Here is a 27,092-nt window from a genome sequence, read left to right as displayed (position 1 = left end):
CACTCGATCAATACCTCTCAACATCTTATACACCTCTATCAGGTCACCCCTCACCCTTCGTCTCTCCAAGGAGAAAAGGCCGAGCTCCCTCAGCCTATCCTCATAAGGCATGCTCCCCAATCCAGGCCACATCCTTGTAAATCTCCTCTGCACCCTTTCTGTGGCTTCCACATCCTCCCTGTAATGAGGCGACCAGAACTGAGCACAGTACTCCAAGTGGGATCTGACCAGGGTCCTACATAGCTGCAACATTATCTCTCTACTCCTAAACTCAATTCCTGGATTGATGAAAGCCAGTACACCATACGCCTTCTTAACCACAGCTTCAACCTGCGCAGCTGCTTTGAGCGTGCTATGAACCCGGGTTATGTAGAAAGATTGGCAAGATTTCAGTCCAGAGTTGCTCATTCTCGACCCATTATGGATTTCACTGTACTTATTTATATTTTATTGCACTGCTATTATTTGACTGAATGCTTTGTATTTCTTAACTCTATTCAAGATGTTAGCCATGCCACTGAGTGTTAAACTATCCAATTGATTGAAAATAATTGTGATTATTGGTTATCTGGATAGTCGTTTGGTAGTGCAGCATGTGTGTGTTGCTCAGAGAATATACATGGGCTGGAATTCTCCGGCTGTTCCCAGTGGCGGGATCTTCTGGTCCATTTGTTGACGCACCCTCTCTGGGAGTTTCCAGGTGGCCTGCGGTGCGGTCAGTGGGAAATTCCATTGACAGCGGTGGGACCAGAAGATGCCGCCACTGGCGAATGGCACGCCACCTTCCATCACGAGAAACATGCCACGACAGGGAGGGTTTTTGACTTGGACTCTGGTGAAGGCATTGTCCATGGCAACACTTCCACCAATTAGAATTCACTTGCCAACCACTCGGCACTTTTTTGTCATGCAGTATAAATTGTTGTTCCCGTTACATTTGGTATTCTTGTCCTGATGAATGCAAGACAAAAAGCTTCGGCAAAACGTGTTTTTTTTTTCAGCAATGCTCAAATATCTGGATATAATAAATGTACAACCAGTATACTCTAGGTAACTAGAAAGGCAACGGCTGCTTGGAACTATGCAAGTTTACTAAACAGTCCATCATTCTTCAAGCAAACAATCTAAAATTCAGATTAACACCAAGCTCTGATAAAGGGTCATCCAGCCTCGAAACGTTGGCCCTATTCTCCCTTCTTAGGTGCTATCAGACCTGCAGAGATTTTCCTGCATATTCTGCACTTATAATCCAAATCTAATCCTGGTTCCTCATTGTCGCCTTCCATCTGGCAATATGTAGCCTGTAACCACATCATCTCCCTCTTCCACCTTTGACCAAGTGTGGAATTACCCTTTCCAATGTCTTCCTCTTTGACTTGAGGTCAATGTTTGTCTGACTGTGTCCCAGAAACACAGTACCATTGAAAATAGGAGCAGGAGTAGGCCATTTGATCCTTTGAGCCTGCTCCACTGTTTACTATGACCGTGGCTTATCATCCAACTCAGTAACCTGTTCCCACTTTTCCTCCTCTCCCTATCCATTGATCCCCTTACTCTCAAGACCTATATCTAACTCCATGTTTAAAACATACAATATTTTGACCTCAACCACTTTCTGTGGTGGAGAATTCCACAGGCTCACCACTTTCTGGGTGAAGAAATTTCTCCTTATCTCAGTCCTAAAAGGTTTACGCTACATCCTTAGACTGTGACCCCTGGTTCTGCACTTCCCACTATCAGGAACACCCTTCCTACATCTACCCCAACTAGTCCTGTTAGAATTTTATAAGTTTCTCACTTTTCTAAATTCCAGGGAATATAATTCTAACCGATTCAATCTCTCCAATACTTCATGCCGGGAATCAGTCTGGTAACCTGTGCTGCACTCCCAGCATAGCAAGAACATCCTTCTTCAGATAAGGAGACCAAAACTGCACACAATATTCCAGGCATAGTCTCAACTAGACTGTGTACAATTACAACGAGATATCACTGCAAACATCTCTGTACTGAAATCCTCTTGCTATGAAGCCCAACATATCATTTGTCCTTTGTCACTGCTTGCTGCACCTGTATGCTTACCTTCAGTAACTGGTGTACAAAGACACCCAGATCTGATTGCATAGTCTCCTCTCCACGTTGGAAATTCTCCCTATGTTGTAGGTTGAAAATTGAGAGAACTGGACAGCGGGGTTAATACCTTTACACAAATTTTTGGGCAGTATCTACCCCTATAATCCTGAGCTACATTTTTAGTATAATTTATATTTGGATGATCCCAAGGAATTACTGATTTCATGCAGCAATCTGCTTGCGACCTGGTTTAAATGTAGTTTAGCGCTGTACTCGCACACTCACGTAGGAATAGCGACCATTAAACAGGCTGCACCGTGGTGAGCACTGCTGCCTCACAGCGCCAGGAACCCGGGTACAATTTCTGGCTTGGGTCACTGTCTGTGCAGAGTCTGCACGTTCTCCCTGTGTCTGCGTGGGTTTCCTCCGGGGGCTCGGATTTCGTCCCACAGTCTGAGGAGGTTAGGTGCATAAGCTATACTAGATTCTCCCTCAGTGTACCCAAACAGGCACCAGAGTGTGGTGACTAGAGGAATTTCACAGTAACTTCATTGCAGTGTTGATGTAAGCCTACTTTTGACTTATAATGAACTTTAATATTGTCACTTATAGTTAGGCATAAAACTCAAAACATTTAGTGAAGTGCCAATGTTGTGGCATAAATATAAACACAGACAAAATCACATTGGACAATTCAGCATCTATAAATACTAATTTTGAAGATTTTTTTTTAAATAAAGCAAAGACTTGATTAACAGTGAAACTGTGGTGCTGGAAGGAAATCTACTGTCCTTACCTGGTCTGGCCTACATTTGACTCCAGAGCCACAGATTGACTCTAGTTGCCCACTGGTGTGGGTAATAAATGCTGGCCCAACTGTGACTGTAACACTACACTCTTTATTGCTTCTCTATGATCAGTATGATTTGTTTGTATAACACGCAAGAAACAATACTTTTCACTAACACATGGGTGGCACAGTGGTTAGCACTGCTGCCTCACAGCATCAGGGACCTGGGTTCAATCCCCAGATTGGGTCACTTGTCTGTGTGGAGTTTGCATGTTCTCCCCATGTCTGCATGGGTTTCCTCCAAGCGCTCCGGTTTCCTCCCACACTCCGAAGATGTGTGGGTTAGTCTGATTGCTAAATTGCCCCTTGTGTTAGGGTATTAACAGGGTAAATGTGCGGTGCTACAGGAAAAGGGCTGGGTTGGGATTGTGGTTGGTGTAGACTTGATAGACCGAATGCCCTTTTCTGCACGATGGGATTCGATGTGACAGAAATCAAATCAACCAGCGGTGCTCACATCTCACGAATGAATTAAAAAATCAATATAAGGATAGGTGAGCAACACCAACCCTGAGTGGTGGTTTTAAAACGTGAGGAAGGAGGAGAAAGTGGCTCAGGGAAGGAGTGTTATAATGTGTGGATCGCAGCAGCTGAAGGCATGAGCACTAAAGCATTGACGATAGAGGAAGGGCAGAAAGCCAAGATTAGAGGAGCACAGAGTTTGAATCATCATAGAAACCCTACACTACAGAGAGAGGCCATTCGGCCCATTGAGTCTGCACTGACCACAAGGCCCTACCCCCATATCCCTACATATTTACCCGCTAATTCCTCTAATCTACGCATCTCAGGACACTAAAGGGCAATTTTCTTTTAGCATGGCCAATCAACCTAACCTGCACATCTTTGGACTGTGGGAGGAAACCGGAGTACCCAGAGGAAACCCACGCAGACACGAGGAGAATGTGCAAACTCCACACAGACAGTGACCCGAGCCAGGAATCGAACCCAGGACCCTGGGGCTGTGAAGCAGCAGTGCTAACCCACTGTGCTACCATGCCTCCCACGTGGTGATAGGGAAAGGGAAAGCTGTGGATGGTGAGAGGATGGACAGAAATGGATGCAAGGGTTAGAAGTGAGATGGAATTAATCAGGCTTTGGGCTCTGTAGAACTTCTCGCGTTGAAACAAAATCCTAATCCAAAGGCCTGGATGAGTTTGTTACTGGAGTGGGGGTATCAGGGCTGGACCTCGGATGATCCCCTGACTGATTTACTCGGGCTGGCACTGTTTAACATTCAGGGCACTCGTACAGTTATTAGAAGTGAGACCACGACTGCAGTAAGATGGATAGGAAGTTGCTGCAATGCTATAGCTCCAGAAAAGGAGGAAGCGAAAGGGGCAGAACAGGCTTGAATATCAGCATCGCACTTTCCAGAAGGCAGGAATAACATATCAAAGTAAGGATGTGATGCATCCGGTTGCACCGGGTATTGGTGAGACCGTATCTGGAGTACTGTGCATAGTTTTGCTTTCTTTATTTAAGGAAATATATAAATGCGTTGGAATCAGTTCTGAGAAGGTTCACTAGACTGATAGCTGTGATGTAGGGGTTGGTTATCTTGTCAGGGAAGGTCGGACAGGCTCGGCCGTATCCTTTGGTGTTTAGGGGAACGGGAGGTGACCTTGTTGAAAGATCCTGAGGGGATTTGACAGAATGGATGCTGAAAGGATGTTCTGTAGGAGACACCAGAACTAAGGGACAGAGACTAAAAGCGAGGGGTCTCTCATTTCAAACTTGCGTTGAGGACAGTTTTTTTTCTCTCACGGTTTCAAGAGACTTTGCTACTCTCTTCCCCATAGAGTGGTGGAGAGGGGTCATTGAATGTTCTTAAGGCAGAAGTGGATAGATTCTTGACTGATAAGGGAGTTGACGGATATTGAGGTAGGCGAGAATACAGAGTTGAGGATGTAATTAGATCGGCACAGTGGTTAGCACTGCTGCCTCACAACACCAGTGACCCAGGTTCTATTCTGGCCTTGGGTCACCGTCTGAGTGGCATTTGTAAGTTCTTCCCATGTCTGTGTGGGTTTCCTCTGGTGTTCCTGTTACCTCCAACAGTCCAAAGACGTGCAGGTTAGGTCGATTGGCCATTCCCTAAGTGGCTAAGATGTGTAGGGGATTAAGAACATAAGAAATAGGAGCAGGAGTAGGCCATCTAGCTCTTCGAGCCTGCCCCGCCATTCAATAAGATCATGGCTGATCTGTCGTGGCTCAGTTCCACATTCCCGCCCTGTCCCCATAACCCTTAATCCCCTCGCTTATCAAAAACCCATCAACCCACGTCTTAAAAATATTTAGCGAGGCAGCCTCCACCACTTCAACGGGAAGAGAATTCCAGAGATTCACCACCCTTTGAGTGAAGAAGGTCCTCCTCAACTCCGTTCTAAACCGCATCCCCTTTATCTTGAGGCTATGCCCCCTAGTCTTACTGTCCTTTCTGAGCGGGAAGAGTCTCTCCACCTCTATCCTATCCATCCCATTCATCATCTTATATGTCTCAATGAGATCTCCCCTCATTCTTCTAAACTCTAACGAGTACAAGCCTAGTTTATTCAGCCTCTCCTCATAGCTCAACCCCCTCAACTCCGGCATCAGCCTAGTAAACCTCCTCTGCACTCCCTCCAAGGCCAAAATATCCTTGCGTAAGTGCGGCGACCAAAAATAGCAGAGTAAATGCTTGGGATTACAGGAAATGGGTCCGGGTTGAACACTCCGTTGGAGAATTAGCGCAGACTCAATGGGCCACATGGTTTGCTTCTGCACTGTTGGGTCTCTATGATTCTATGTTCCAGTTGAATGGAGGAACAGGCTTGAGGGGCTGAATGGCCTCCTCCTGCTCTTGAATCATAGAACCCTACAGTGCAGAAAGAGGCCCTTCAGCCCATCGGGTCTGCACCAAACACAATCCCACTCCAGGCCCAATCGCCATATCCCTACATATTATACCCACTAATCCCTCTAACCTACTCATCCCTGGACACTAAGGGGCAATTTCATAGCATGGCCAATCAACCTAACCCGCACATCTTTGGACTGTGGGAGGAAACCGGAGTACCTGGAGGAAACCCACGCAGACACGAGGAGAATGTGCAACCTCCACACAGAGATTGACCCGAGCCGGGAATCGAACCCAGGACCCTGGAGCTGTGAAACAGCAGTGCTGACCATTGTGCTACCGTGCCGCCCTTGGCTTGTATGTTCTTCCTCTGCTCTTGGGTTACCTGCTGGTTGGCAAGGGGCAGGAAGGAACATCAGATTGGCTTGCCGTTCCTCCTCATCATTGACCCATGACAGATGGTCTACACTCTCTCGTGTGCGGGTCAGTGGCTCAGGCTGAGCACTGAGAGGATTGAGTTGCATGCCATTCAATTTCTATCCCACAGAGGGAAAGCTCAGGCCACTTGTTCAACGTTCAAAAGGCTCCATCTAGTATTGTTTGTACGTTCGGCCGTGGATATTTTGGCTGCTAATTCTTCTTAATAACAGCGCTGACAAATCTTTTCATTTAAATGTTGATCATATATCACAGGGACCTGATCTATCAAAATGAGAAGGGACGGAGGCTGACAAAGAATCCATTATTGTAAAGCAGATGAATTTTCTGCCTAATCTGAGTTGGCGACTCTTTTTTAAGAGCAGCAGTGTGCAGCCGTGCTGGAGGATTACGTGTCTTTGGCTGAAGTACGAGTAGGCGATTTTGGCTGGTGGTAAAAATGAGGGAAAAGAAGGTCCTAGCATGGTTTTTGGAAATGTGATTCTGGATCTGAAACAATAGCAAACCTGAGCACTTCCAGGGATAAACTGGCCTGTTATCAGTGACTGGAAGCAAGTGCAGTCAGTGAGGGTACAGCATGTTCGGAGTCTAACCACATGCTCAACAGTGCAGTGAGTCAAAAACGATCAATGTTGCCTAATGTTCCACAGCCCCCGGTCTCCCCCAACACTGAATTGTTTTCACTGTGGCATCAGAGGCTGATCTTTCAGACACTCCACCCGAGTCTGCGTGCAACTCTTTCTCCCTCTGTACAAAACCATTTGGTCTTTCTACCTTGTTTTCCTGTGCAGCGTTCTGCCAGTCCCCCTGTTCCCTGCCATCCAATCAATCCCTACCCACCCCCCCATCAACCCCAGTACCCTGACCCCTGCCATCCAGCCAACCCCTGCCATTCAACTGACCTCTGGCCCCTGCCATCCAACCGACCCCTGACCCCTGCCATGCAACCGACCCCTGACCCCTGCCATCCAACCGACCCCTGACCCCTGCCATCCAACCGACCCCTGACCCCTGCCATCCAACCGACCCCTGACCCCTGCCATCCAACGGAGCCCTGACCCCTGCCATCCAACCGACCCCTGACCCCTGCCATCCAACGGAGCCCTGACCCCTGCCATCCATCTGACCCCTGCCATCCAACCGACCCCTGCCATCCAACCGACCTCTGACCCATGCCACCCAACCAACTCCAGCTCTCTGATGTCTTAACATTTTTTCTCCTATCAATGTCCTCCTCCCCCACTTATATCATCTCATCTCTCCCCCTCCTATGTGTGTGTGGCAGCCATGACTGAAATACTGTGATAATTTTACTGTTATGTCAGATTTGGGTGCAGAATAAATGCAAATATGGGAGTTGTTTATCAGCCTCAGTCATAGAATCCCTACAGTGCAAAAGGGGCCATTCACCGAATGATTCTCCGACACGGTATCTTAGCCAGGCCCTCCCTCTCGCTCTCTCCCTGTCATCCCACACATTTATGATGGCTAATCCCATCTAACCTACACATCTTGAGACACTAAGGGGTAATTTAGCATGGCCAATCCATCTAACGTACCCATCTTTGGAGTGTCAGAGAAAAACAGAGCACACGGGGAGAATGTGCAAACTCCACACAGACAGTGACCCAAGTCAGGAATCGAACCGGTGCCCCTGGCACTGTGAGGAGGCAGTGCTAACCACTTTGCCGCCCTAAAATGCAAGCACAAATAATGGCTTTATGAACAGATAATCATACAGTCCTTACAATGCAGGAAGCCATTCGGCCCATCGAGCTTGCACTGACAACAATTCCACCCAGGCCCTATCCCGTAACCTGACGCATTTACCCTGCTGATCACCCTGACACCAAAGGTCAAGTTAGCATGGCCAATCCACCTAACCTGCACATCTTTGGACACTGGGAGGAAACTGGGGTACCCGGAGGAAACCCACGCAGACATGGGGAGAACATGCAGACTCCATACAGACAGTCACCCAAGCTGGGAATTGAACCCAGGTCCCTGGCATTGTGAGGCAGCAGTGCTAACCACTGTGTCAGCATACAGCTACGTCAATGTTATCACTGAAGGAAAATCATGTCTTGTTTATGAATCTGCTTTGCTAATTATAGCCCAGTTTTCAATAAAAACTAGTCCGTCGCGATTTTGATTAACTGAAAGATTATAGCTAAGAAGCAGGATTTTGTGATCTCTAATTTAAATTTTATAATAATCTGGAATGACATGCTGAGAAAATATCAGCTGACGTCATGTATATTTATTGCCTCGCCTATACTGCACACTAGGACACTGACACATAGAATCGTTAAACCTTTACACTACAGTGGAGGCCATTCAAGTCTGCATCAACCACTATCCCACCCAAGCCCTATTCCCATAGCCCTCATTTACCCTGCTAATGCCCCTGACAGTAAGGGTCAGTTTAGCATGGCCAATCAACCTAATCCGCACATCTTTGGAGTGTGGGAGGAAACCGGAGGAAACCCACCCAGACATGGGGATGATGTGCAAATTCCACACAGATAATGACCCGAATTGAACCCGGATCCCTGGCGTTTGGACAATAACACACGCAGACTGTTAGTTTTGAAGAATAACATTTTCACTCGAGTTGATGGCTTGTCCCAGCATGTCCAATTGTGTGTGGATCATTGTGTAGGGGGTGATGTTACGTGGTGTAAAATGACTTTATTGTGAAACTTTGGGAATGGGTTGAGCTGGTAATTCTTAACTGTGCTTGATAACAGTTACTTATCCCCTGTTATTTTCAGCTCTTTTAACACAGAGTCTTGGAACAACAGCTGCTCCCCCTCAGTCTTGCTGACCATTGCCAAAAGCAGATCATTCTCAGCTTCCTATGCTGTCACCCAAAATAACCACGTGAATGCCAAAAGACAATTGCGACAAGGTAAACAACTATTTTATATTCTTATATATTTTAAAATTGACCTCAAGTCCTGGACTCTCCAACTAGTCAAAGCCATTTCTCCCAGTCCACACTATCTATCTGTTCCCCCTAATAGAATAAGAAGTCTCACAACACCAGGTTAAAGTCCAACATGTTTATTTGGTAGCACAAGCCACAAGCTTTCGGAGCGCTGTCCCTTCATCGGGTGAGTGGGAGTTCTGTTCACAAGCAGGGCATTTAAAGACACAAACTCAATTTACAAAATAATGGTTGGAATGCGAGTCTTTACAGGTAATCAAGTCTTAAAGGTACAGACAATGTGAGCGGAGAGAGGGTTAAGCACAGGTTAAAGAGATGTGTATTGTCTCCAGCCAGGATAGCTAATGAGATTTGGCAAGTCATAAGGGTTACAGATAGTGCAACATGAACCCAAGATCCCGGTTGCTGCCATCCTCATGTGTGCGGAACTTGGCTATCAGTCTCTGCTCATTGACTCTGCGCTGTCGTGCGTCGTGAAGGCCGCTTTGGAGAACGCTTACGCGAAGATCACAGGCCGAATGCCCGTGACCACTGAAGTGTTCCCCAACAGGAAGAGAGCACTCTTGCCTGGTGATTGTCGAATGCTGTCCGTTCATCCACTGCCTTAGCGTCTCCCCAGTGTACCAAGCCTCTGGACATCCTTTTCTGCAGTGTATCAGGTAGACAATGTTGATAGAATCCCTTAATAGAATCATAAAATAGAATCCCTACAGTGCAGAAGGAGGCCATTTGGTCCATTGAGTCTGCACCAACAACAATCCCACCAGGCCCTATCACCGTCACCCCCAAGCATTTACCCTAGCTAATCCTTCTGACACTAAGGGGCAATTTAGCATGGCCAATCCACCTAATCTGCACACCTTTGGAGTGTGGGAGGAAAGTGGAGCACCCGAAGGAAACTCACCCAGAGAGGGAGAGAATGTGCAAATTCCACAGAGACAGTGACCCGAGGCTGGAATTGAACCCGGGTCCCTGGCGCTGGGAGGCAGCAGTGTTAACCATTGTGCCACCAAGCTATCAACTTAAAGTTTAATAAAAATTAATGCATAATCCTCCAACCTGTTCCATTCAAGGTTGGTGTCATTGGTTTTACTTCTTCCGTTTTTCTTGTTTACTGTTCTTACAACTGTCGTCTTAATAGCGAATAACCCGACCAGGATGTTCTTTTGCTAGGTTTCTCGACGAACATCACACCTCTGACCTCCCCATGCCATTCGCCAATCCAGGGCACTCCGGCCGGTAGCCCCACCAGCAAAACCTCTGCGGTTGAGTTCCCAGATACTGCGGATATACTGACCAAACCAGGCCGTAACCCACATAAACCCTTAACTTACACTCAGAGTGCACCGGATGTCGCAGGGCAGTACAGGAGTGCCTGCATCGTATGTAGTAGGTAAGGAATTCAGTATTCTTTTTGCCTCTTGTAATTTGCAATCGTTTGAGATGGGAAATTTGCTTCGAGAAATGGGGTGGGTGGCGACGGGGTGTAGGGTAGATGTTCTCAGTGTACGACCAGTGTAAAACACTCAGCAACAAACCAATTCTTATCCATTATCCGACACAGTTAAAAATCAGGATTTGTAATCATCAGTTCTGCCCGATCACACAATGTCGGAGAGGCCTGGTGGTGCAGTGGGTAGCGCTTCTACCCCTGGGCCAGAAGCTCGGGCTCAAGTCCAGTAGCAGGTCTTGTTGACCACAGAAGGAGCATTCAATATGGTTCAGAAAGCTGATAGACATGCTTGGGGGATCCTTTCGCCACTTCCCCACTATTCCCCAAGGGTTAACGAGCAATGCGAGTGCCAAGATAGGCTTTAAAAAAAAGTGCAATGTCAACATTTCCCTAGTGTTCAATTTGTTGACTTCCTGACTAAACCTCAACAATCACACAGTGCAGAAGGAGGCCATTTGGCCATCGAGTCTGCACCGACCATAATCCCACCCAGACCCTATTCCCATAACCCTGTGTATTTAACATAGCTAGTTCCCCTGATGCTGAAGGCAATTTAGCATGGAAAATCAACCTGAATCCCACATCTTTGGAGAGTGGGAGGAAACCGGAGCACCCGAAGGAAGCCCACGCAGACACGGGGAGAATGTGCAAACTCTGCTCAGACGGTGACCCAAGCTGGGAATCGTACCAGGGTCCCTGGCACTGTACCGTCCCCAAAAATGACAATTAACCGCTCAAGGGGGCACTCGGGAATGAACTGAGGACCTCTTCATCTGCAGGCAAATGCTTTGCCCCTAAGCTATAACCCCGCCGTTTGCCCTGAGTATACCACAGTCTCCATTCCCTCTTCACTAGCATAGTCTCATTTTGACTGGCAGGTTTTAAGGTTGAGGCTTTCCTGAGAGAGCGTGATCAGTAGCTTCAGGAAAACATTCACGATCCTCTGTTACAAGATGATGCCACTGATCACCGTTGTCTGAAATGACCAAGGAAGCCACTGAAACTGTCGTTCTGTCAGGACTGGGTGCAATGCTGCTTTCACATCCTGCCAATTTTCCGCACTGCTGGAGTTAATGATAAATAAAACTGGGTAGGTGTCAAACCAACCTACCACCTGATCCTGCCTGACACTTTACACTGAAATGATCCCCCGATGCATTCTAAACTTTCAGTTGGGTTGTAACAGCAGGCTGTGATTTAAACACAGGCTGAGTTCTCTGCTCTGGTCGCACTTGCTTTTACACTTTTCATTGCAAGCGCTGACACGTTATGGTGATTTCTCTCAAGCTGGCACAATGCATTTTGAAATAACTCCTCAGAGGCCGGTGTCTCTTCACCAGATTCCCTTTATTTACAAACTTACCTCCACTTCTAAGAGCGCCTGAGGTACAGAGTCATCATTAGACCTGACGCTGCTCTATATGAGACTCCCTGATTGCCTGCCCAATCATTACCTCAATCAGGGAGCTCATACTCCAAGAGACCGGTCTCATGGGCCTTGATGATTTATTTACAAACGTATGAATTAGAGTAGGAGTAGGCCATTCAGTCCCTCGGGCCTGTTCCACCATTCAGTAAGATCATGGCTGATCTAATTTCAACCTCAACTTCACACTCCTGTCTACACCCAGTAACTTTTCACACCCTCACTTATCAATAATCTATCTACTTCTGTCCAAAGAAATTCAAAGATTCTGCCCTCAACTCGTGTTTGAGGAAGAGAATTCCAAAGTCTGACAATCCTCAGAGAATTTGTTTTCCTCGTCTCATATTTTTTTCAAACGGGTGTCCCTTGTTGTAGCTTTTCTCTCAAGAGAAAGCACCCGCTCCACATCCACTCTGTCAGACCCTTTCAGGATTTTACATGTTCCTTTCAACCTCTTACTCTTCTAAACTTCAGCAGGTACAAGCCTGGCCTCTCCAACCTTTCCTCGTAAGACAATCCATCCATTCCAGTTATTACTCTGGTAAACCTTCTCAGAATTGCTTTCACCACACTGGCATATTTCCTCAAATAAGGAGACCAGTACTGTACACCGTTCTCCAGCTCACCAATGTTCTATATGACTGAAACCTAACCTCCCTGGACTCGTATTCACTTCCCCTTGCAATAAATGATAACATTACTTGCTGCATCTGCATACTAACCTTTTGCGATTCATGCACTAGGACATCCAGATCCCTCTACATCCCAAAGCTCTACAGGCACCTTTTTTTTATTCAGCCTACCAAAATGGACTGCCTCACATCTTACCACATTATAATCATTTGCCAGATCTTTGCCCACTTTCTTAACATTTCTGAAACCTTTTGTAGCCTTCCTATGTCTTTCTCACAACTTACTTTCCCACCTATCTTTATTTAATTAACCTCCCAAGCAACCCTGGCAAAGGGAAATCATCCCTGCACTCATCCTTTCCAAATGGCCTTTTCATGCACCGCTCCACCATTGTTCAGTTGGATGGGACAACTCTTAACTGGTTCCATGCTTACCTGTCTCACCATAGCCAGAGAATCATCCACCTTAGCTTCTCTTCCCAGTACTTCAAGTGACTTCTAAGGATGCATCATAGAATCCCTACAGTGCAGAAGGAGGCCATTCGGCCCATTGAGTCTGCATTGACCACAGTCCCTCCCAGGTTCTATTCCCACGATTCTACATGTTTACACTGATAAGCCCCCGACACCAAGGTCAATTTAGCATGGCTAATCAACCTAACCCGCACATCTTTGGAGTGTGGGAGGAAACCGGAGCACCCGGAGGAAACCCACGCAGACACGGGGAGAATGTGCAAACCCCACACAGACAGCGACCCGAGGCAGGACTTGAACCCGGGTCCCTGGTGCTCTGAGGCAGCAGTGCTAACCACTGTGCCACCGTGCCGCCCCCAAGTCCTTGACTCCTTCCTGTGTTTAATCTGTATACTTCCCCTTGGTACCGTCATCTGAAATCTGAGGCCTGGGGATTTTTTTAGTCCGTGAGTTGGGAGAATTTCCAGCTTCACAAACCCGAGATTTTGACAAGTGGCTGCCTGGACATCAGGTTTTCAGTCTGGGGGAGGGGGCTGGATTGGAAGTCAAGACAGGCGATCCTGGGAGTAGCGAGGAGGAAGCTGGTTGTGGGATTGGCGCAAGTCCTGTCACAAGGGCCCAATACAGTGCCCAAAAATGTAAAGAAAACATGAAACGTGCTTCTAGACCTCGCCCCTCACGTCATCTCATCAACCTCCCCAAACATGAAATGTTGTGCGGCTGAGTTTTGCAACAGCAAAGTGATTTGCCAAAAACCTCTGCCCTTGCTGGGATTTTCCAGTGCCGCTGAAAGTGAGTGGTGTTTTTGGCTGAGATGCCAAATTCTCCATTCTTGCCAGGAGCAGTGGCAGCTGATTGCTGACGGGAGATTGCTGAGACATTGCCTTTGGTCCCCAGAGCAGTTTCCATTCTCTAACTACAGGCTCTCTCTCCCTGGCCAATGTATCACGTTGAATCGTTGACTGTTTGCAATATTTGACCCTGAAATGAGCTCCCCGCCACACGTCTGTGTTGTCACTATGACGTGCATCACATCACCCAACTCCATTTCTACTTTAGCTGACCCCAAAAACCCACATCCATGTCTTTGTTCTCTCAAAAAACTCGAATGTTCCAACGCACTCCTTAACCAACCTTCCACATTTACCGTTCATAAATAAACTTGAAGTAATTAAAAGCTCTCTCACCGAGTCATCTTTATGGTCACTGACCTACAGCGCCTCCCAGTTAAGCAGTGCCCACAGTTTTAAAATTCTCACCATTGTTTTTAAATCCCTCCATTGCCTTGCCCGCCTCCCCTCCACCACCTCCATTATCTCCTCCAGCCCCACAACACCTCAAGGTATCACAGAATTCTACAGTGCAGAAGAGGCCCTTCAGCCCATCAAGACTGTATTGACATGCGAAAGGCATTGACCTGCCACCTAATGCCAGCACTTGGCACTCTGCTCCTTTAAATTTTGGCTTCTCTCCACGGCCAGAATTGAACCCAGGTCCCTGGCACTGTGTGGCAGCAGTGCCAACCACTGTGACAGACTCACTGCCCAGAAGAAATTTCCACCCTTTCCCTTCCAGACTTACCCAATTGCAAAGCCCTGCTCAGTATCGTAAGTGCTGTCTCTACCGGTTTGGGGGATCCAGGTCATTCTTTGGAAGTGGACGCGATCGGAGGTCCTGACAATGTTCCTTTGTGATGTTGTGCCTTTGAAGGAGACATCTGCTTTATGTTAACGTGATCCGCACCTTCTTTAGATGCACAGTCGGTTTAATTCTAACGGTTAGTGGTTTTTGAAATGCCAGCGGGTGATTGAATTGTTTGGAGAAGAAAACTTCTGCCTTTGCACCTCTTCCAAGATTTGTGAATGATAAAATATAGCAGCCATGTCATGTAAATGATGCCTTTCTGTTTGGAAAAGTTCTCGAGCATTGCAAACAAATAGTCAGCAATTCATTAACTGGGCAAACAAAAGAGAACAAAGTGAAATTTCTCATGACTAGTGCAGCGTCTCATCAACTTACTTTTACTGATCTCAGGTTACAACGCACATTTGGTGAGATTGAATGAGAGCTATATGTTCACTGTGACACGATATCAATTACCAGTTAACTATTACCTGTCATTGAGATAGAATAGCGTGCATTTAGCTACTGCCTATATATATGGAACATCTATTTTTGGGACCAGTTAATTATTTTTGTAATGTAATCACTGTTAGGTGAGCAAATGTAACAGCTAATGTATGAGTGCAAAATCAGCAAAAGAGATGAACAATGACTAACGTGGGTTTTTCTGGGCTGTGTTTGTTGTGCAAACGCCAGACAAAATAATAGGAGAGCTCTTTCTTCTTCTTTGAACAGCACCATGGAATCTTTTGCAAATGATTCCAAAACTTAGACGCTGAACCTGGTCATGTTCTTGAGGTAGAGAGGCAGGACTCCATCATCAGAGGGACCATTCATTAGTGAGACGTGAAAACTAGGACACAAATAGCAAGAGAGATGAATGGTCGAGCAAATCCATTTTTGATGGTTGAGGGAGGACTGTTGGCCAGGAACCAAGGAGAACTCAGCCCTGGAAATACAGGCCTTCAGTCAGTCAATTTGAATGATTCAGGGATTTCACGCAAAGCCATTAGCGAAAGCTCTTTTTAAACTTCTGAAATGTAATATCCTTCAGACCGTATGTTCTGTACAAATTATTGTGAAATTACCTTGGAATTTATCTCAGCTTCCATCAAATTTAATTATTGTGCACGTTTTTGAGTCAGTCGCTCTGAGGGATGTTTGAACCTCTCGGTTGCTGTGGTGTGAAGGAGAAACAAGTTCTGCTTCTTCACAAAATACCTTTATTTCTTTGATTCAACTCCACTCACAATTCTTCATCAACAAATAGTGCCACCTATGGCCCCTTTATATGGAAGTGACTTGTTTTCAATAACTGACATCAAATTAGGACTTGATTGAAAGGTCTGTTAACCCATTCCTAACAAGGGAGGAACTTTCAGCATCTAGTGGCAGAGAGACTCACTAGAAGTTGGCCTTATTATCAATTAACGTAATTTGATATTTCAATTCTCTGGCCCTTCCTGCGATCTTCCAGAAGGTGGCACCCCAGGGGTGGATGGGTGAACTACTCAAAGCATCATAGACATCAACAGGACCAGAAGATCCAGGCGGCAGCCAATGGCGTGCTGCTTCCATCGCTGGACAACACACTGTGGGGGTCTGGAAGATCCCACCCAGTTTGGATAGTCACATGTCCATGAGGTGTTTCAAATTATAAGTTCATAAGATATAGGAGCAGAATTGTCATTTGGCCCATTGAGTCTGCTCCATCATTTGATCATGACTGATATGCTCCTCATTCCCATTTTCTTGCCTTCTCCCCATAACCCTTGAACCCATTACCAATTAAAAATCTGTCCAAATCCTCTTTAAATTTACTCACTGTCCCAACATCCACCACAGTTTGGGATAGCGAATTCCACAGATTACAACCCTTTGGGAGAAGTAGTTTCTCCTCAATTCTGTTTGAAATTTGCTACCCCTTGTCTTAAGACTATGGCCTCTTGTCCTAGAATGCTCCACCAGCGGAAGCATCCAAAAGCTCCATGTCTGCTTTATCCGTACCTTTTATCATCTTGAACACACCGTCTTGGATCTCCCCTCATTCCAGAGTGTATAGGCCTCAACTAAAGGACAAAGAACAGTACAGCACAGGAAACAGGCCCTTCGGCCCTCCAAGCCTGTGCCACTCATCGGTCCAACTAGACCATTCGTTTGTGTCCCTCCATTCCCAGTGACTATCCAGGTAAGTCTTAAATGATGCCGGCGTGTCTGCCTCCACCACCCTACTTGGCAATGCATTCCAGGCCCCCACCACCCTCTGCATAAAAAAAGTCCCTCTGATATCTGAGTTATACCTCTCCCCTCTCACCTTGAGCCCGTGACCCCTCATGATCATCACCTCCAACCTAGTAAAAAGCTTCCCACTGTTCACCCTATCTATACCCTTCATAATTTTGTACACCTCGATTAGGTCTCCCCTCATTCTCCGTCATTCCAGGGAGAAAAACCCCAGTCTACCCAATCTCTCCTCATAGCTAAAACTATTCAATCTCTTTTCATATGTCAAACCCCTCATCTCCGGGATCAATCTAGTGAACCTCCTCTGAACTGCCACTACATCTTTTAACAAATACAGGAATCAAAAATACTCCAGGTGCAGCCTCACCAATGTCTACCTTACCAGGGTGGAAGAGTCAATTACTTGGGGGCATAAGTTTAAGGTGCGAAGGACAAGGCTTAAAGGAGATGTATGAGGCAAGTCTTATACACAGAGGGTGGTAGGTGCCTACCACCTGGAACTCATTGCCTGGGGAGGTCGGGGAAGCAGATATGATCATGACTTCTAAGGGCATCTAGACAAATACATGAATAGGATGGAAATAAAGGGATATGGTTCCCGGAAGGTCAGGGGGTTTTGGTTCAGTTGGGCAGCATGGTCAGTGCAACTTGGAGAGTCAAAGGGCCTGTTCCTGTGCTACCATTTTCTTATAGTTGCAACAATACTTCTTTATCTTTATATTCTATTCCTTTAGCTATAAATGCCAACATTCCACTTGCTTTCTTTATTATCCGCTGAGTTTGCATGCTAGTTGCAAATGCAATGCAGGAATCCCATTGAGTCTGCGTCGACAAGTATCTACCCCAAAAGGCATTCCCATTTTCCAGCACTTGTCCCATTTCCTTAAATGTTACGATGATTCAAATGCGCACCCAAATATTTTTTTAAAGACTGTAAGGTTTCCAGCCTCTATTACTTTTCTAGGCAGTGCATTCCAGACTCCCAGCACCCTCTGAATGAAAACGTTTCCTCTCAAATCCCCTCTGTATCTCTTGCCCCTTCCCCTAAAAACTATGGTTGACCCCCCTCAGCCAAGGGGAACAGCTGCTCCCTACTCGCCCTGTCCATACCACTCAATCTTATACACTCAATCATGTCCCCCGCCCCCACCTCGGCCTTCTGTAATTATGAATGGCGGAGCAGGTTCAAAGGGCTTACTTTTGCTTCTAGTTTCTCTGTAGCACCTTTAAGGACCTCAGTGTTCCAAATTGCTTTACAGACAGCAAAGTGCTGTTGGCCCTGTGGTTACGATTGGTGTGTAGCAACAGTGGCCACATTGTCCACAAACACAGGTATGATAAATAACCAGATAACTTGTTTCATTGATTGGCGGGTAGATATTAACTTGGACATTAGTGAGAATTCCCCTGCTCTTCAAAGTAGTGCAGTGGCATTTTCTGTGATCATATCAAATCACTCACCATCTCGACTTGGAAATATATCGTCGTTCTTTCATTGTCACTGGGTCAAAATGCTGGAGCTCCCTTTCTAACAGCACTCTGGGTGTACCTACACCACATGGATGGCAGCGGCTCAAGAAGCTCACCACCACCACCACCATCTCCATTGGGAATGGGCCTGCCAGGTGACCTGAGAATGACAGGAATTCATGTACAAAATGTGTTCAGAAAGGCTAGCCATGCCTTCACACTGCAGAAGCTGGCATTGATCCTCATTTGGTCTACGTCAAGAAACTTGCTGGGTAGGATTTTCCAGCCCCAACCGCCCGAGACTGGAAATTCCCACCCGAGGTCCGTCAAGTTGTCTGTCCTGCCCGCGACGATTCCCGTAGCAGGCAGGACTATGTGTGTACTTAAAAGGCAACCCAACCACCCATTCCTTTGTTTAACATTACCTCTGTCAGTCTAATTCGACGAACAGAGTTTAAGTTTATTTATTAATATCACAAGCAGGCTTACATTAACACTGCAGTGAAGTTACTGTGAATATCCCCCAGTCGCCACTCTCCGGCGCCTGTTCGGGTACACCTGAGGGTGAATTTAGCACGGCCAATGCACCTAACCAGCACATCTTTCAGACTGCGGGAGGAAACCCACATAGACACAAGGATGAAGTGCAGACTCGACACAGACAGTGACCCAAGCCGGGAATCGAACCTGGGTCCCTGGCGCTGTGAGGCAGCGGTGCTCACCACTGTGCCACCGTGCCGCCACAGTAACCAAGAGCGTAGAGAAACAAAGAAACAGAGGGAGGCTGAGGTAGACTTAGATCCTTGATGCTTTTCAAAGTGTTAAAAAGGGAATGTGTGAATCAAAGCAGCACACTGGATATAATGTGCTGCTCATTCCCATGATTGGTTTTGACTAATTTTAACACAACGCTGCGAATGAAGAGGGGTCAGGAGATGTTGGAGAAAATCCTTGCACCTTAGCAGCAACAGACCATCATTTCAATAAAGAGTAAATAAGAAGCATTATGCAGACCGTGGGGTTGGGAAAATTGAAACAAAGCGTGGGTATTCCTGCGAGGTTGAAGGCTCAGGAATTCAATTTTTAAAAATGCAGCACTCCCTGCAGATACTGAGGGTGAGAGTGTGAATTGTTCCCTCGCCTTGAAGCCAGATGATGGTAAATAGCCTGCAGGCCTTTAGTTTTGAAGTGTTTTGAGTTGCTTCACACCAGAAGGGTGTGAGGAGCTGCAGGTTACAAGGGTTTTTCTCTTGGGGGAAGCAGTCTGCGTTTCCACGTCCTGACTCCCTCCTTGAATTGTCCAGTGTGCAAAACAAGCGTGATTTGAGCTCAAGGTAAAGGCCGCCGTCCCACAATTGTATGCACTTATTTCCCTGCACAGAAGAGAATGCACAAAGTAAACTTCCCGGGTTAGGTTAAAGCAACTCTTAGAACCATAGGACCCTACAGTGCAGAAAGAGGCCCTTCAGCCCATCGAGTCTGCACCGAACACAAACCCAACCAGGCCCTACTCCCATATCCCTACATATTATACCCACTAATCCTTCTAACCTGGACGCTAAGGGGCAACTTAGCTTGGCCAATCCACTTAACCTGCACATCTTTGGACTGCGGGAGGAAACCCACACAGACACGAGGACAACGTGCTAACTCCACACAGACAGTGACCCGAGCCGGGAATCGAACCCAGGACCCTGGAGCTGTGAAGCAGCAGTGCTAACCCACTGTGCCACCATGCCACCCAGTGCACTCTTACAGTGCAGAAGGCAGCCATTCAGCCCATCGAGTCTGTATTGACACTGTGACAGAGGATCTTACCCAGATCCTCTCCCCTGCCTCATTCCAGTTATCCACACATTTACCACGGCTAATCCACCTAACCGACACATCTTTGAACTAAAAGGGGCAATCTACAATGGACAATCCACTGTGGGAGGAAACCCATGTGGGCATGGAGAGAACATGCAGGCTTGGCACAGACAGCGACACAAAGCCAGAATTGAACCCGTATCCCTGACACTGTAAGGCAGCAGTGCCAATTGCTGTGCCACCTATGCCAACCCTATCTCCCCAGAAGATCATAGCAACTAACAATTTTTAATTCGTTTGATTGTCATCAATTGGTTGTGTTCACAGGATGATTCATAGAGTCATAGAATCCCTACAGTGCAGGAGGAGGCTGTTCAGCCCATCCAGTCTGTACTGGCCCCAATCCCACTCAGGCCCTATCCCCATAACCCCATGTATTTACTTTAGCTAGTTCCCCTGACACTAAGGGGCAATTTAGCTTGGCCAATCCACCTAATCTGCACATCTTTGGAATGTGGGAGGAACCCGGAGCACCCGGAGGAAACCCACACAGATACGGGGAGAACATGCAAACTCTTTATAGGATGGGACATAGAGTGTAAAAGTTGGTGTATGATGTTGCAGCCATACAGAACGTTGGTTAGGCCACGTTTGGACTACTGCGTCCAGTTCTGGTCGCCACACTACCAGAAGGACGTGGAGGCTTTGGAGAGAGTTCCAGAAAAGTTTACCAGGATGTTGCCTGGTATGGAGGGTCTTAGTTATGAGGAGAGATTGGGTAAATGGGGGTTGCTGTCCCTGGAAAGACGCAGGATGAGGGACGACCTAATAGAGACGTGTAAAATTATGAAGGGCATAGATAGGGTGAACAGTGGGAAAGTTTTACCCAGGTCGGAGGTGACGAACACAAGGGGTCACAGGTTCAAGGTGAAGGGGGCAGCACTGATGTCAGAGGGGCGTATTTTACACAGAGGGTGGTGGGAGCCTGGAATGCACTGCCAAGCAAGGTGGTAGAGGCTGACACGCTGAGATTGTTTAAGACTTATCTGGATAGCCACACGAACAGACTGGGAATGGAGGGATACAAATGAATGGTCTAGTTGGACGCATGAGCGGCGCAGGCTTGGAGGGCCAAAGGGCTTGTTTCCTGTGCTGTTTTGTTCTTTGTTCCACGCAGATAGTGAACCAAGCCGGGAATCGAACTCGGGTTCCCTGGCACTGTGAGGCAGCAGTGCTAACCACTGTGCCACTATGGCACTGGCAGGGCTTCTTCATGCATTTTGCTTCTCCCAGGATGAAATCTGTCCGTTTAAAACACAACAGGGTGCCTCCTGACCCCTGGAGGGTTCAGCTGGTACTTCTTTGACAGCAAGTGTGGCATTGAGTCACCAGTGATCTGGTACTGACTTGCATTAACTGTTCCAGTGGTGGCGCACCAATTGGAAATGGGTGCTTGGAGTAAATAGGGGTTAGCCCCAGCTCGCGCCGCGTATCTCATTGCTCCCCAGTGACACGTTAAGATTGCAAGTCATGTAGGAACAAGGCCACAACCTTCAAAGAACCAGGGGTGGTTTGTGTCCTGCGCCCGTGGATATTCTGTCATTAATAATATACGTTCAGCAAACAGATTTGCCTGATGCAGTGGCAAGATGTCATCATTGATTTAGCTACTTTTCCCGACCGTTAAAGCAACATTTATCACAAAAGGAACCATTTTATCGCTGTTCCTTCCATTCTGTGCATTGCACACTTCCCCGAGGAATTCTGCTGAGGAATTTTTTTTGTCCAAACCAAACCTTTGCTAACAGACCAGCCGAGAGGAGCCGGGGAGCGGGAGGTCGAGTGGAGATTTATTTGAGGTGTCCGTGAGGGTCCAAGGTGGAATGGATCGGGGAGGAAGTATCCCCGTACTGGTGGGAACATGGAGAACCAGAGGACACCAACTTAAATGATTGGCAAAAAGAGAGGATTTTTTTTTATCCTTCCCTTTGGGAATGTCCAGACACTGCTCTGAGTACGATGTGGATATATTCCATCAACAGATGATGGGGAAGTGGTGAGACTGACCTTTCCGACCAAATAAAACTTACCCTCGTACTGGGAAAATGGATGCCAGGGACAAGAATAGTATTCCCAGTAGGGAGAAAAAAAACCATTCCAAAATGTTCAAACCCCAGTAAAAAATTAAGTGCGGGCATAAATAATACTGAAGTCCCATTTTAAGCGATACGAGACTGGATTTTACTGGAATCCTTTACTTACAAGTTTTACTGTTCTGTTTTCCCTTTTGAGTTCGTAGGTCAGCAGCACCAACCTCGACGTTTTTGGCTCAAATGAGCTCCATATTCCGTACACACGGACTTTATCAAAGGCCTGTTACCTTTTGGCAGGCAGGGAAAGGACTAGGCCTGCCAAATTAACGGGCTCGGCATCAGTCTTCACCATTTCAGTGAAGTCGTGGAAAGCGATGATCTTCCGTCGACGCTGTTATGTGAAGGCGACATTTGTCCGCTCGCACAAACACTACACACAGCCTCCCGGTTCCAGTTGGGCAACTCCAGGGCATTGTTTGAGGAAAAGGGGTTAACGCTCCTCAAAATCTGCAACACTGAGAAGTTATTACCAAATAAAAAGTTTGATTATGTCTGAGATTTTAACTTGCGGACACAGATTGCTCATAAACTCTCCATGTTTACATACTTGCTCTTCGCTTGCTTAAGTATCATTGACCAATTTAAATTTGTCTTTCCTATTTAATAAATACGAGTGCTTCGCAGAGAATGTGAAATAATCTGTTCCATCTATCCAGATCTGAGTAAGGCGTTTGTCTATTTCCTTCGCATTAGCTTCCAAGAAGGTATGCTGGCTTGTACATATTTGGAGACCTTCACTTCAGACTGGTTACAAGAGAGGAGGAGACCATTTGGTCCATTGTTTCCAAGCCTACTCTCTGCAGGATCAACTCAACCCCCTGCCGCTCTGCCACTAACCATCCAAATACTTTCATTTCAAGCGCTTATCCAATTCCTATTTGAAAGCCGTGATTGAAGGCGCCTCCGTTACCCTCTCAGGTGGCGCATTCCCCATCCTAAACGCTCGATCCATAATAAAGGATTTTCCGGCACCCACCACCACCACTTAGTGTTTTCCAGCGCTGGAGGCCGCTCGCTATTCCCCATTAGTGGAATCTTCTGGTCAAGGCGATGTCTGTGGCGTTTTGTGTGGCTCACCCTCCCTGGGGAACCCAACATGGGGAGTGAGTGTGTGGAGAGGGAGAGGGATGGGTGGGTGAGTTTGCCTTTGGCGGGAATTGCAAAAAAACCCACCAGCAGGGAAGACCACAAAATGTCCCAGATGTTTTCCTCAAGTCATGGTTGGTCCTTTTGCCAGTCATCTTAAATTGGTGTCCTCTGGTTCTTGACCCTTTCACCATTTATTCTGTCTAGACTGCTCTTGACTTTGAACACCTCTATCAAACGACCTCGCGACCTTCTATTCTCTGAGGAAAACAATTGCAACTTCTCTCATCTATCCACGTAGCTGAAGTACCTCATGCCGGGAATTATTATTGTAAATATTTTTTGCCCCCATTCTCAAGCCTCCAGATCCTTCCTAAAGTGCAATGCTCAGAATTGGACACAGTTCCCCATTTGAGGCCAAAGCTTTAAAGTTGACTTATTATTATCACAAGTAGGCTGACATTAACACCGCAATGAAGTTACTGTGAAAAATCTCCTTGTCACCACACTCCGGCACCTGAATTTAGCATGGTCAATGCACCCAACCAGTGCATCTTTCGAACTGTGCATGGAAACCGGAGCACCCGGACGAAACCCATGCAGACACAGGGAGAATGTGCAGACTTTGAGGTGACAGCGACTGAAGCCGTGTTTTATACAAGTAATCTGTTCCCTTTATTTAACTGCCCACCATTACCCCAATTCGTGTGTGTGTGTGTGTGTGTGTGTGTCGAGGTGGTGGTGGGGCGGGGGGTGGGGGCGGGTGGGTATGTCCCTGCCAGTAGACCACATCCTACGTGATTCAGAGCTCTGGGAGGCTGTTCACCAAATGTGAAGCCTGGAGACCAGAATGGTGTTACGGGGGTGGCGTGGTGGCACAATGGTTAGCGCTACTGCTTCACAGCACCAGGGACCCAGGTTCAATTCCTGCCTCGGGTCACTGGCTGTATGGAGTCTGCACATTCTCCCTGTGTCTGCATGGGTTTCCTCTGGGTGCTGTGGTTTCTTCTTCACTCTGAATGATGTGCTGATTAAGTGCATTGACCCAAACAGTTGCCAGACTGTGGCGACGAGGGGAATTTCACGCTAACTTCATTTCAGTGTTAACAAATGCTTACTTGTGACTAACAAATAAACTTTTTTTTATCTTCAGTATCAGTAAAAAATAATCAGCAATTGTGATGAACCGAAGCACAGTAAGAAGTCTCACACATTAGGTTAAAGTTCAACAGGTTTATCTGGAATCACGAGCTTTCGGAGCAGTGCTCCTTCAGGTGAGTAGAGCTCTGCTTACCTGAGGAAGGAGCAGCCTCTGAAAGCTCGTGATTCTAAATAAACCTGTTGGACTTTAACCTGGTGTTGTGAGACTTCTTACTGTGCCCACCCCAATCCAACGCCGGCATCTCCACATCATGAGTTGAAGTGGGAGAGACATCTGAACTTTTGTTTTTAACGGGAGTAGGGGATAAAAACCTTTAATACTCCACCTCCTGTAACCCTGAAATCTTCATGAGACTTTCCCATTAATTTGGCACAGTGGTAATCACTGCTGTATCACCGTGTCAGGGACCTGGACTCAATTCCAGCCTTGGGGGCTGCCTGTGTGGAGTTTGCACGCTTTCCCCGTGTCTGCGTGGGTTTCCCCCAGGTGCTCCAGGTTCCCCCCACAGTTCGAAGATGTGCAGGTTCGGTAGATTGACCACGTTAAATTGCCTCTTAGTGTCCCATGATGCGTCAGTTAGGGGATTAGTGGGGTCAATATGGAGAGTTATGGGGATTGAGCCCGGGTTATATACTCTGTCGGAGAGATGGTGCGGAGGTGATGGGCCAAATGAGCTTCCTTCTGCACTGTAGGGATTCTATGATATCGAAATTACATATTTTCCTTCTATGGCGACAGGAGTGGGAGTGGCTGGCGGGTCATTGCTGGGAACTTCCAAGTCGTGATGATGAATGGATAGGTTTGATGGAGTATTTGTTGTCAATGTTGGATGTTCATTTTTAAAATTCATTCACGGGATGCGGACCCGGGTTCAAGTCCAGCCACCGGCTGTGTAGAGTTTACACATTCTCCCCATGTCTGCGTGGGTTTCCTCCGGGTGCTCCGCTTTCCTCCCATAGTCCTAAGATGTGATGGGGTTAGGTTGATTGGCCATGCTAAATTGACCCTCATGTCATCGGGACCAGCAGGCTAAGTTCATGGGCTTACGGGGCTAGGGTCTGGGTGAACCTGTTGTCAGTGAGAGCTCGACGAGTCAAATGCATTGTAGGAATTGTACAAACTTAATGAAGAAACTCTTTATCCAGCATCCTCCTATTCATTAACTGATTGAGATCGCAAACTATGCACTTTCTCCCTCTCCAACTTACTACACCACTGGAATATACAGCTGGGGTCTGCCATTGGATGTCTGTTGGTCGCTATTATAACACATGTGGCAGCGTTCATTTTGACATTATACAGAACATGATATGGCTTCATACATTATCTCACACACAACACAATGCACGCAACTACTACAACTGAGTCATATCAGGCGCCTAACCTGTCAGCTAAGATAACACAAACCAAGGAAAGTCCCTGAATAAGTGTATATAAGATAAATATTTGGATAAGAGATGACAATGGAAGTTAAATAGCCAGATATTAGTAACTAAAATCATTGTAAATATGTCCGGTAGAAATTTCATTCAGATCAGAACCAGGTTGTGCCGCCGCTCCTGTTACTGATCTATTCACCAGCACACCACTCCTCCGTAATGCAAACTTACCAAAGTGCTGGTAATAATGCCATTGGGAAAGGGAATGCGGTGGGTGATCATAATAAATGTGACTGCTTTTAAATGCAGTCTGCGGGCAACAATTTGAATTTCTATAGCACCTTCAAGATTGTCACAGGACCCAAGGTACTTCACAGGAGTGTTACCAAAAAATGTGTAAGAACAAGCCACAAAGAATTCAGTTCAAAAGCTTGTCAAAAAGGCAGGATTCAAGGGCAGTCTTGAAAGGAGGGGATTGGGGAGGGAGGGGGATTGGGGGAATGGAGAGGATTGGGGGGGCGATTGGGGAGTGATGAGGGAGGGATCGAGCGAGAGGTGATGCCTTTTAGGTCTGGATTTCTAGAGCTTGGGCTGTTGAAGCTGAAAGCATGATTCACATCCCGATGGCTGTGCGATGTGCATCAGGGATCAACTGGGCAGCACAATGGTTAGCACAACCGCCTCACGGCGTCAGGGCCCCGGGTTCGATTCCCGGCTTGGGGAACTGCCTGTGTGGAGTTTGCAAGTTCACCAGTGACTGTGTGGGTTTCCTCCGGGTGCTCTGGTTTCCTCCCACAGTTCAAAGATGTGCAGTTTAGTTGGATTGGCCATGCCAAGTTGCCCCTGAGTGTCCAAAAACGTGTAGGTTAGAGGGATTGGCCAGAGGAAATGCATCCAGTTAAGCGGGTAAGGTGAGGGAGAGGGCCAGGGTAAAACACTTTGTCAGAGAGTCAGTGTAGACTCGAACACCCTGCTACACTTTCGGAATTCTGTGAAACCTGGGGCAGAATCCTATGGCCCCGTTGTGATGG

At 46.9% G+C, this 27,092-nt stretch overlaps 1 protein-coding gene across 3 annotated transcripts in view; it reads left to right on the top strand.

Moving 5' to 3' along the window:
• Nucleotides 1-27,092, top strand: part of pde3a (phosphodiesterase 3A, cGMP-inhibited) — a 452,164-nt gene that overhangs the window by 353,965 nt on the left and 71,107 nt on the right. For all 3 annotated transcript variants that reach the window (XM_080207222.1, XM_080207221.1, XM_080207220.1), the window contains 2 exons: nucleotides 8,975-9,111; nucleotides 10,324-10,543. In XM_080207222.1, coding sequence (XP_080063348.1) covers nucleotides 8,975-9,111; nucleotides 10,324-10,543 — 357 coding nt within the window. The remainder of the gene's footprint in view (nucleotides 1-8,974; nucleotides 9,112-10,323; nucleotides 10,544-27,092) is intronic.

This window comes from Carcharhinus amblyrhynchos, chromosome 19 (genome assembly GCF_965287045.1).
Source record: "Carcharhinus amblyrhynchos chromosome 19, sCarAmb.v2.hapA, whole genome shotgun sequence".
Lineage (NCBI taxonomy): Eukaryota > Metazoa > Chordata > Chondrichthyes > Carcharhiniformes > Carcharhinidae > Carcharhinus > Carcharhinus amblyrhynchos.
Note: the sequence above shows the minus strand (reverse complement) of the source record. Positions and strands in the feature narration are given on the sequence as shown.